This window comes from Pelophylax lessonae (genome assembly GCF_965119305.1).
Source record: "Pelophylax lessonae genome assembly, chromosome: 2".
NCBI lineage: Eukaryota > Metazoa > Chordata > Amphibia > Anura > Ranidae > Pelophylax > Pelophylax lessonae.
In genome coordinates, this window is record NC_138769.1 from 132,806,192 (window position 1) to 132,818,349 (window position 12,158).

The following is a 12,158-nucleotide window of genomic DNA, read 5'->3' on the forward strand; positions in this document are numbered from 1 at the left end:
AGCTTTTTTTTAGCGTTTTTTTTAGAATTTTGTTTTGGCGTTCGCGTTTATTGGGGTTTTTAGCTAAAAGACACCTCGCTGCTATTTTAGTAACTCCCACTTTCCCACAATGTAATGTTTGCCAGACAATGCTTTCCAGAATTGCATGGAATGGGTGTAAGAGAAGATTTAGGGGTGGGAAAAAAGGGTCAGACAACATTTTGGTGCAAATGTGGACCCTTTTTTCCCCGCATCAAAATCGCATTCTGTCAACCTCACTGCATTTTGCAATCTGTTTTAGGGTGTCGTTGATGGAACACTGAGCCCCCAATCACATCGGTCAGATTTCACATGCAATGACATGTCAAATCGCATGCCAAATCAGAGCCTATTGCCAGCAACGTACTGTCTGAATTGGTGAAACCCTGACTTTACTGCGCCGCACCGATTCCCAAAAGTAGTTTCTGCACTACTTTTGGAGACTTCAGGGCGATTCCAATAGACATCTGTGCATGAACCTGTACAGATGTCTGTCAAAATCGCCCCCGAACTCGCACTGACATGCGTGTTTGAAATCGTGTGCGTTCAGCTGAATGATTTGAAACCCGCCCTCTATGTGGACCGGTGCTGGCAATAGGCTCAAATTTGACATGCGATTCGACATGACAAATCGCATGTCAAACCGGCACAATGTCAACGGGGGCTTCATGTTCCATGAACGATACCCCAAAACAGATTGCAAAATGCAGTGCGCTTGTCAGAATCGCATCACATGGGTGTTCATGTTCACCCATGCAATGCGATTAGGTGTGGAGAAGAAAAAAAAAAAGGGTCCTACATCATTTTGGTGCAAATGTGATGCAATTTGAGCCATACAAAATATATGGCTCAAATCGCATCGCACAGACACCACATGTGATGTTCACAGGAATGCGGTGCATTTTTGGTGCAAATCACATCTGGCACCAGTGTGAACCCAGGCTATGTTCTATGAACGATACCTCGAAACAGAACCCAGGCTTAAAAAAGCAATGGAATCAGAAACGTCAAAAAATGCTAGGTAGCACAGTTTTTTTGGCGTTTATCGAAGTTAGAGCGTTTTTATAGCTGAAAAACGCCACTCTAAACTCAATCGTTTTCAATTTTGTTTACAGACAGAAACTGCCCCTGACAAAAACTGCTAATAACAGCCTATGTGTGCATGGACATGTAGGATAACTTGCTGGGGAGTTTATTGGCTGCAGAAAAAAAAAGTCTGATGCCAAAAACCGCAGCTGTAAAAAAGTGCAGTGCTCATGAGGCCTTTGACTTCACATACACTTAAATGTCAATACAATCTTAGCTATCACTGTGACATTTGTTTAGGAAAACATAGGAACATAAATGCATGACAGAACTACAAGAAAATAAAAAAAGTTTACAGACCTTTTTGTGCTGCACAGCTTCCAGGAAGATTTTACACTGCTTATACACGTCATGTCCCGCTTTATGATAGGTCTTCAAAAACTCAATAAATTCCTTGGACACACGATCGGTCTCAATGCTGTACTGACGAGTGAGAGAAGGACTAGGAGCTTTCGGTTCTTTCATATCTAATGTCAACACAAAAAATACAGACATTAAAAAAAGTACACCTGTCATGCAACTTTTACTAAATGCCATTGCACTAGCACAGATAGAAGAACACCCTTTTTCAATTTGGTATAGTTTACATAATGAAAGCGAGTTACGATACTTTGCCTATACATGGTCTCTCGCAAATGGCCCAGACTTTATTAAAATAGGGAGAGGTACCACCAATCTCACATAGCCATCCATTTAATCATCCCTTAGGAGCAAGCAAGTGACAACCTCACAAGAATATTTCCAAAGGCACAGTAAACATATCACTGCTGCTTAAATGTAGAACTTCACTCTCCAAATCAACATTGGATTATTTTTAATCCTCATACTGCTAGCATTAGTAAATAGATAAGTGTGCTTCCCTTTTTTCTTTTTGCCCCCATACTTATCACTTCCCCTCTAACTACACACTTGTGAGAAGCCCAGATTGTCATAGGAGATAGCTCACCCAAAGTGTTATTAGTAAAGTGTAAGACCGTTTTACTTCAGCGATTTTTTGTTGTCTAGTGTTATCTGTTAGTATAGATGGGTTGAGTCTCCAAGTGCCTACCATGGTGCACGTTGCTGGTGTATGTGTGTATAATACTGGTGCGTAGTCCGAAAAGGTTCTGATACCTATTTTAGCATCTGACATGAGTGGTAAGTCTCTCTGTGAGAGAAAAATATAATCAATTCTGGTGAATTTATTATGGAGTGGAGAAAAGTAAGTATAGTCTATCTGAAGGATTAGCTGATCGCTATGTGTCTACCAGTGTGAGGTTGGCTAGGAGAGATTTTATTTTGCGCAATTTCTTGTGGAGTAAGCTAGATTTACCATTAGATGTGTCATGCAATGGATTTAATGGTACATTAAAATCCCCTTACCAATAATATGCACCCAGAAGCGATTCCTTTCAACTCCTCAACAGTATGCCGACAGAAAGTATTATGGGCTGGGAAATAAACATTTGCCAATGCGATGGGTATCCCTGCCTATTGTCTTTTGAGGAAGAGAAATCTTCAATTTGGATCAGCATATTGTTGGGTAATTTCCAGGCCGGCATCTTTATTAAGGAGAATAGTCACTCCTTTGGATTTGAAGGTTTGGTTGGTTGAATGATAAGCCTATGGGTAATGTTTGCTATACTTGTAAAAACACAACTGTAGGTTTCACCTTAGCTAGCTTCCTCAACAATGAGACCCTCTTCTCTGGGATATTTAGGCCCCTTATGTTTTGGGATGCCAAAAAAGGTTGTTTAGCTAGTAAAGAGTAGGACATAATTAATCAAAGATTATAATATGTATATATCCAATGTGTGAGTGGACTTTCGAACAGGGAAAGCCCATGAAAAAGTAGTCAGAAAGAAGATGAAAAGGACAGAAAGAAAAGAATTAGTAATAAAGAAGAGACTAACTCCAGCTAATGAATCAGTTCTCAAAAAAACTTTCAGTTAATGCAAAGAAACGAGCTTGTGTTCCTTACCTATCAACAGAAGTTCTGATGGGGGTGTGAGATACAGGTAAATGTCTACAACTGGTAACCAGAGGAGAGTAACAGGAGGTAGATTGTCCAACTGAAAAGGGTGGGCAAAAAAGCTACTGGTGGAGGTAGTGGGAGGAAAGGAGTATGGAAACTTCTAGAAGAATAAACTGTATGTATCGCCATACTGACACTGTCAAAGGACACACATCACCACCCGCGGCCTCTGCAAATAAAGTATCCCAGATGGGATTTATTCCTATGCATATCTTCCAGCCTATAGGCGATAGGTTTTCATTAAGCAGAATACGAAGGTGGGTAAATAAATGGGCAGTAGCTTATAGTTAATGAAAAAATCAAAAAGAGAGAAAATAAAACCTAATAAACTAAAGAACGTAGTGGCATATTGAGTAATCTGAGCTCAATTAGTCTTCTGATTAGAAAAGGTATGTAGAAAGTAGTGCTATAGAACATAACATTTTTAGCATACAAAAAACTGTAAAAGCATAAGCAACGTTATCGTCATGGGTAAGACCTCTAATGGTATAGCATTACCAAGCACTATCAGCCCTTGCCCAAGGGTTTGAAGGTGAGATATTGTAGGACATTTTTCTATCTCATAGAACAGATAGCTGTTCTGACTCTTGACTGGACTGATGCCTTAAAAAAATGCTATTGGAAAAACTGCTAAACTATAACAGGTGATCTATGGAAACGACAGTTCAAAAGATATATTTCGTAAATGGTGCATGACTCAGCAGGAACTAAAGCCTGGTAATAAGGCTACTGTGGCTGTAGTAGGGGATATAGCCTCTGGATCAGTGATGGCAAACCTTGACACCCCAGATGTTTTGGAACTACATTTCCCATGATGCTAATGCACTCTGCAGTGTAGTTGAGCATTATGGGAAATGTAGTTCCAAAACATCTGGGGTGCCAAGGTTCGCCATTACTGCTCTAGATGATGTCCTCAAAGTGGAACTCCATTGCAGAAACCAAGTGTGCTTGTGAGACATCAGCTTGTAATTAAGAGGTTATATGAACTGTCATTTGATGTCTTACCAGTAGATAGCACCAGAGGAACAGAAATTAAGTGTATATACTAGAAGTCCTAAAGAATGAGAAGGCTAAAACTTCTCTATAAGACCCCACATCTCTACTCTAGGCTGGAAAGACTGGAAAAAAAAAAAAAAAAAGAAATCTTAGCCTTTACAGTCGAGTACACAGCAGTGTTTACATCTGCCGGGTCGGACGTGACATCATAATGTCACGCCAGGACCTCCGAAGGTCAAAGAGACTGCCGGGGACCATCTGGTCCACGGTATTTTCTATGATAAACTTCTGCCGCAATGATTGTTTTTACGGTGCAGGGAATCGCCGGCAGAATAGAATATCTTATTGATGCCTGTAGCTGCAGGTATCATTCAGATATCTCTACTCAAATTCCAGGACGTCAAATGATTGCCTTGGGCTGGAAGTGGTTAAAAAAAAGCTTGATGCATTCCTAAATGCACAAAATGTAACTGGATATTAATATTTATGAGTTTTTAAGACCGGAGATTGTTGCCAATAGGTAACAGATTGCCTTAGGTAATTAAGAATGATTACTTTTTCCTCTGTTGGTGCAACCATGTATTAGGCCTGGTTCACACCTTTGCAATTTTCAGTACGTTTTCGGTTTTGCAGAAAAGCACTACAGTATATTTACCATGGTTTTCTATGGTCATGTCAGGGGTCTTTTTTTCCCAGCAGCAGGTTGTGTTTTTGGTTCCATAGGCTTCAATGACAATCTGCATCTGCTGCATTTTTGCTGGTTTCCCGCATGACAACAGACACCTTCCAAAAACGCATTAAAAAAGAATGTATAAAATTGCAAAATGCACCAGGAAAATGCATCAACAGCAACCCGCATATGTCTGAACCTAGTCTTATAAGGGCTTTGCCTTCTTGTGGATAAAATAAAGGCATTGGGTTAGGCTCTTTTCACATGGGGCAAACAGGGGATCTGTATACTGATCAGAAAAGAGAAAGCGGATGACAGGTCCATGACAGGTCTACTGTATGTGCGGCCAGGTGTAAATGGACTCCGCTGTCCATTCACATTTCACACCCGCCTGTCCATAAGGGTGAATGGACGTCTGATTAGGTCTGCCTAAAAAACTGACAGGCGGACCTGATGGGACCCTTCGTGTGAAAAGGGCCTTTTGTTTATGATGCTTATGATTTATTGAACTCAGTGGACATTTTTTAACCTATCTAGGCATTTCTCCGGGTATTTTAACTCAGGCTAGAAAACATTTTACAGTAAATGAACAGCAGAGGGTAAATGTTCCCATCATGAATGGTAAGAGTAGGGGTGGATAGAGTTATGGAGCATCTGTTGTGGTAAGTATCTGCAGCTTACTCTTCCTCCATTCATAGAAAGTTTGAGAAGGAGTGTGCATTTCCTTTGATGAGACAATCCTCTCTTTTTTGTGAGTACTGGTTGTCTCCTTACACATTTATATGTGTGTTTCCCTAACCTTCCACAGAATCTTTCCATGCCAAGAATTTAGAATAAGCTTTCTGTAAATATGGCAATATGTATCTGAAAAAGGAGCACTCTGCATTCTCCAAAAGAGTTAATTACCCCCTTACACCTCAAAAATAAAAGTTCACTGCTTTAGAGGCATACAGAACGCCATCTATAAGATATCTAGTGATCTGGAAAGGCGACATATATATCTTGGTTGTTGGAGAGGGGAGAGAACGTTATCCAAAAAAGATTTGATATCCAGTGATCTGGAAAGGCGATTTAAGTCCCAGTGGCCTTGGATAATCTGGTGAGCATTGAAGTGTGGATTGGCTCACGTAGGAGATTGGAATATATCATTATTTTTCCTGTTGGAATTTTTGCACATTTACGGATGCTTATAAGCAAACAGCGCCTTACTGTTAATATTTTTTCCATAGACAATGGGCCCCTTAAAGATTTTTTTTATTTATTTCTAAAACAAAACTAAATATACAGTAGTAAAATCTATGTAGGTAGAATAGAGTTATACAACTTTATTTTCAGTGAAACTTATAGTTAAATTTTTATTAAAAGTTAAGAATTTGTTGATGCTACTACTGGAAGCCGGAAAAGGTTCATTAGTCACACATACAGGAACAGTACTGTAATTAAGAAAAATAATGACTTGTGTCTTCCTTGAAGCAGTGCTATTTACATGATTTTCTGGGCCCCCACCAGAGGGAGCTGGAGGCAAGAAGAGACATTTATATTCGGATAACTAAGAAATGCATCTCTTTTTGCTCCCTCTAGTGGTGGTTGAGAGTGGCTGCTTTAGGTAGAGAAGATTGTATATACTGCTACCAGGATGAAACAAAGTATAACTAAAGACAAAATGTTTTTTTTTAGTTTTGGATAGAGTGGAGAGGGATTAGAACGCCTGTCAGGTTTTATTGCTGCCTGTGCCCCCATTAAGGAGATTCACCCTCTCTATTTGTCCCATTTACCATTATGATTGAAAGTGAAAGTAAAGGAAAATCCCAAATTTTGGGTTGCTTACAGAAAAGTAATAGAGGAGGAATATTACAATGGGGAAACTAGTTCTGGTGACCTGGGGGTCCCCAAGAAATTCCCTTAATTTGGAGTTATTTTTTATCACTTCCTGTTTGACTATGGGACAGAAAGTAAAGGGAAATATCTGCAATGATACACAGATGGCGAAAAAAAAAAAAAATCTGACAGATGTTATAACCCTCCCTTATTTTATCCAAAATAAAAAAAAAAAAAGTTTTGATTCTAGTTCTACTTTAACATTATCAGCATAAGACATTCCCTTTAAATGTATGCAAGTTGCAGAGAGAAGAGACAAAGGAAAAATACTAAAAGTGCTAATTTCCATTACATATGCCGGCTCTATGTATTGATTGTGACAAATACAAATAAGTGAAAGAATTACACCAATTACAATTACATAAATGCAAAAACACACAGGTAAATGGAACACATAGAAGGAATGATGCACCCACCTCTTAGCTTGTCACAAAGCACTTGCAAACCAGTAGAGGCAAAATGAAGTTAAATATGACAATGAACGCATTTAAAAACATACAAAATGGTTAGAACAAAAAAATGATTTGATGAAGTAAAATGAAAACACTACAATGAAAGTAGACAATACGAGGTTGGAAACACACATGCAACAAATACAGCACACAGTAAAGGCAGAGCCAAAAAACACCATTCTTACTGTATGGCATAGGAAAGTATACACACCTCATTTTACATAGGTTAAAATGAGCAGAGCAGTCACGGCACCTTACCTGTGACTAATTTAACAATTCACTTGGTACCTCAGACCACAGCCATTAGATAGAAGTCAGCTACTCACTAACAATCCAAAGGGATTTTGTCTTCACCAGTAGTGCACACAAGCACACACACCTGTGTCCCATGAGCAAAACATTCTAAGGCTCCATTCACACCTGAGCGTATCATTTTCAGACGTTTCTTTGGGCGTTTTTTTTTCAGGAATTTTTCAGGCATTTTTTGCAGGTGTTTGGAGACAGGCATTAACATCTAACAAAAACGCTTGTGATCTGCCAAAAAAAAAGAAGATCATGTACTTTTTTGAGCTTCAGGCAACAGAATGCTCAGGGGCCATTGAAATTAAAAGGATTTTGCTTGTTTGGCGTTTTGAGACTTCAGAGATGAGTGTTTTAGGAGCTGAAAAACGCTCAGGTGTGAACAGGGCCTAAATGTGCTGCAGACATCTCCAGTACTGCTATGGTCTCAGTACACTATCAGTTTACAAATCCAACCAGGCAAATGGGCACCCTCTATACCACGTCATACAGAGGGTTATCTTTAAAGTGGAACTTTCGATCATCTGCCCCCCTCTGGTGCCACATTTGGCACCTTTCAGGGGAGGGGGAGGGGACGGGTACCTGTTTTTGACAGGTACCCTTCCCCACTTCTGGGAGACAGCACTGCGGCGCTGTCCCTCAGAAGTTGCGTCCCCCTACTCCTTGTCCCGCCACCGAGCAAATTAGAATGCGCAGCATGCTTCGCGCATGCACAGTAGGGAACAAAGGCTCCATTGCTGGTTTCCCTTAGAACGAATGGCAGCAGCAGCACCTGACAACCCAACTGAAAATCGGCTGGGGTGCTGACATCGCAGGCTGCCTGGACAGGTAAGTGTCTATATATTAAAAGTTAGCAGCTACAGTATTTGTAGATGCTAACTTTTAATTTTTAAAGCGCTTTAAAGCATTACTATAACCTGTACAAAAGCCGCCTTTTGTAATGCTTTTAGCTGTCTAGGACCTTGGGGTTCAATGTTACAGCTGTTCTGAGAACTATAGTCAATGTGGGTAGTAATGGTGACACCAGCATGAAGTAATAGGTTGGTATTTTTTCCTGGTGTGTCCCTAAAATTAATCTTCCTTTTTCCCATCTGCTCATTCCTAATTTGCACAGTGAAGTCTGTTGCTTGCAGCATTCACCTCCTAAGACCAAAGTCTAATATAGATTTTCTCAGCTTTTTTACCCCAAAGGAACCCTTGAAATAACTTTCAGTTCTCAGAGAACTCCCGCTAAAATGAATTGGGGTTCACTGGAAGAATGTCATGCAAAGTGGTGGTGATTGGAATAATGGAACTCTTAAAGAGTTAGTTTACCTTTCAGAAAATCAGAAAAACTGAAAAGGTGAACACTATACCCTTCCCCACCCCCAGACCCTACTGTACGGACCTCCTTGGGTGCAGAGCTGTTGGTGCCCATGCAGCCTATGTAGCAGTCCATGTTAAAATCCACGCTCTTCTCCCTCTTCTCTGTGCAGCACTTCTGGGACAGATCAGAGAGTTTCTGATTGGCCAGCAGCAGCAGAGAGCATCACTCTTCTACATCCCTAAAGCGCCGCACAGAGAAGAGAAGAGCGTGGATTTCAAATCCCTAGACTGCTAGCTACATGGGTTGCATGGGCATCGACAGCTCAGCACTCATGGAGGTTAAGTACAGTGGAGCCTGGGGGTGGTGTAGTGTTCACCCTTTCATTTTTTTCTAAAAAAGTGAACTAAATCTTTAGGAAATGCATTATTCCCACTGACCACCAATCTGCATGACATTCATTCCAATGGTGCCCAATTAATTCATTTTAGCAGGGGTACAGCGGGGACCAGGGGGTGAAAAGTTAACCCGAACCTTTTAAGACTGCTAAGAAAAAGATAATCAATAATGTCATGTTGCTTGCCATGCCAAGGTAGCTGAGAGGTCAAGCAGCCACAGCTCAAGGAACCCCTAGCAACCTCTGGAGGAAACCTAGGGTTACACGGAATTTTCTGGAGCTACATTTGTTGGTCTCTGAAGATCGAGCCAACATATTTTTTGGATCTTGGAAATTTTTTTGAGCCAGCAACCATGGCATCTGACTGAAACCTGAGAGGGGAGAACTGAACTCTTGTGAAAAATCAGTAAATCACAAAGAAGGAACACACTTGGAACAAACACACACAAAAGGATGGATTAGGGTTAAATGTAGATTAGTTATTGACGTCTCTAGCTACTGAGAAGGACTTGAGCTGAAAGCTCCATGCACACTGGCTTACAAATTGCTGCTTCTACAGGTGTTTTTTGATCTGCCTGTAGAAGCAGCTCAATGTTATGCCTGTAATTGTCTAACTGCATGGACACAGGATATTTTGAGTTCAACGTTAGAAGGCAGAAAAAAAAAAAAAAATAAATAAAAAAATAAAAACCTTTCTGGTTTGCGTTCCTGATTGGAGTTTACTGGCAGAAAAAAAAACGCAAAACTCTTCTAAGCTCGTCTAAACTCTAAATGAGTGTTTTCTTCTGCCAGAACTTTCGTTTTTTTTAAGCCCAGTGTGCATGAAGCCTAAAACGACTAAAAGCAGTTACAGCTGATCACATACAGCCCACTACTATTCCAGATCAACAGGAGATCCTAGCTCAGTGATGGAGAACCTTGGCACCCCAGACGTTTTGGAACTACATTTCCCATGATGCTTCACTACACTGCAGAGTGCATGAGCATCATGGGAAATGTAGTTCCAAAACATCTGGGGTGCCAAGGTTCCCCATCACTGTCCTAGCTTAATAATAAAGCAACAGCAGAGATCAAACATTGACTCTTCACCTCAGTGTAGCTCTGTTCCACATAATTAAGAAAAACAGAGAGAAGAATACCCTAGAGAGGTTTTAACAATTACAGGAATCATCATACGAATACTAAAGATGCTTAATTCAGATTCCCCTGTGTTATAAAGCAAAACAGAATCACTGCTGCTTAGTACAGAGAGAAGAGTTGAGCATATCACAGACAGACTCCAGTCTAGAGTATAACAGGCAAGGATGTACTGAAGCAAGCAGACGGTACTGACTAAGCTGTGTTACCTTCAGCCGGGGAGGCCAGCTCCCAGGGAGGGACAAAAAGACCCTTCAAGTCCCTGAGAATATCAGAACTGCGCTCCCTCCCTCCTGCCTGCGCCGGTTTAACAGACCTTTCTTCAATGTCTGAGGAATATTCAGCAGAAACCAGGTGGCAAATTGGGTTGAAAAAAAAAAAAGGTAGAAATAAGGAAAAAAAATATCAGAACGAATTATTAAATAGGGTCAATTTAAAAAGCTTGAAATGGACAGTAAACTCTCTTTAGCAGTAAGCATAGCATGCAAAAACTTCAAAGGTCTGCTACCTTCAGATTATTTTGTTAGTGTATATGAACTCTCCTGCAATGTTCATTAAGGCACACCTGCAGTATAGTAGTGAACATGAAGCTGCGTGAAGCGGGTCAAAAGGAAAGAAATGCTGTGCTGCTTCTTTTAATGAAGATACAGAGTACTTTTGATGTATTGTGTTGAAACCCAGCTCTAATACTGTGTGCCTCCCTAATATTTAAAGGGTAACTCCACTTTCAGGGGGAAATAAAATGGCAAAGAAAAAACAATACAGCGTATACAATTGCGACAAGTCATATTGTAATTGAATGTTATTAAAAATGACCTTTCCTTTTCAATCTGCAGCGGTCGTCATTTTCTGAAAATACTATGGCTACCTATCTGTACACAAAGTGTTTACTAACCACACCCCAGAAACATTTCCTGCTCGTGTGATTGGCTCACCAATTTTCCCAGAAGTCTGCCTAAGATACAAGTCAAATTTCTGGCATCCTCTGCAACAAAAATGTCATTTTTGGTGAGATAGTCCCAATAGGAACACGTCTAAAAAGGGATGCAGGCCCAGCAGATTTCCTCAGAGCTCTGCAGCTGCCACAGCCGATAGATAACCCATTTGACCCACTCTGCACAGAGGAACAAACAATGATTTCTTCAGAATAACAAAAAGGTAGGAATCTGCAACAGTTTGTTAAAATTCTTGTAATGAACATAGATTACCCAGAGGGGGAATGTTTTTCTCTCAACAAAAGTGGAGATACGCAACAGTACCCTCAGAACCTGACCAATTTGGAGCTGCCATGGTAAAAATGCACATAAAACCAGGGCAAACAACACAGCATTTAAAGTATAGTTCCATTTTTACAGTCACATTTGAGAAAACCCCACTATACTATGTCTCTGTTACAAGTACTCATCTACTCAGCATACCTAAATATACCTTTTTAAATATTTCTTCTCAATGAACCCAAGAGAAAAAGGATTTTACGGTAAGTCAAAAATCCAGTTTTCTCTATCGTTCATTGACAGACGCAGTCCTCTGATGCATATCAGTAGGGACGTCCCAAACAAGTACCGAAATGAGGGGTGGGAACAACAGAACAAAGAAAAAACAGTCCCCAAGGCCAACACAGGACACCTCAGAACAACCAGATGAGGTCCACCTGAAAACAAACAGAAAAAACACCCTCAAGGAAGGCCAAGAGGCCCCCTAAACCGAAGCCTGCAAAACCTTGCAGCCAAAGAAGGCATCCGCAGATGCCATCACATCCACCTTATAAAGTTTGGTAAAGGTGTGAACAGATGACCAAGTCGCCGCCTTGCACACCTGAAGCACAGACACCTGATGGCGAAAAGCCCAAGAAACACCCAAGTGCCTGAGCAGAGTGCGCCTTGACAGAGAAGGGCGGAACCTGGCCC

The 12,158-nt window shown here is 40.7% G+C and overlaps 1 protein-coding gene across 3 annotated transcripts in view; it reads right to left on the minus strand.

The window, feature by feature from the left end:
- Positions 1-12,158, minus strand: part of RABGEF1 (RAB guanine nucleotide exchange factor 1) — a 90,257-nt gene that overhangs the window by 38,872 nt on the left and 39,227 nt on the right. For 2 of the 3 annotated variants that reach the window (XM_082244956.1, XM_082244957.1), the window contains exons 4-5: positions 10,461-10,580; positions 1,405-1,571 (exon numbers count right to left, since the gene is read on the minus strand). In XM_082244956.1, the coding sequence (XP_082101082.1) occupies positions 1,405-1,571; positions 10,461-10,580 (287 nt within the window). The remainder of the gene's footprint in view (positions 1-1,404; positions 1,572-10,460; positions 10,581-12,158) is intronic. The other variant, XM_082244958.1, reaches the window with a different exon arrangement.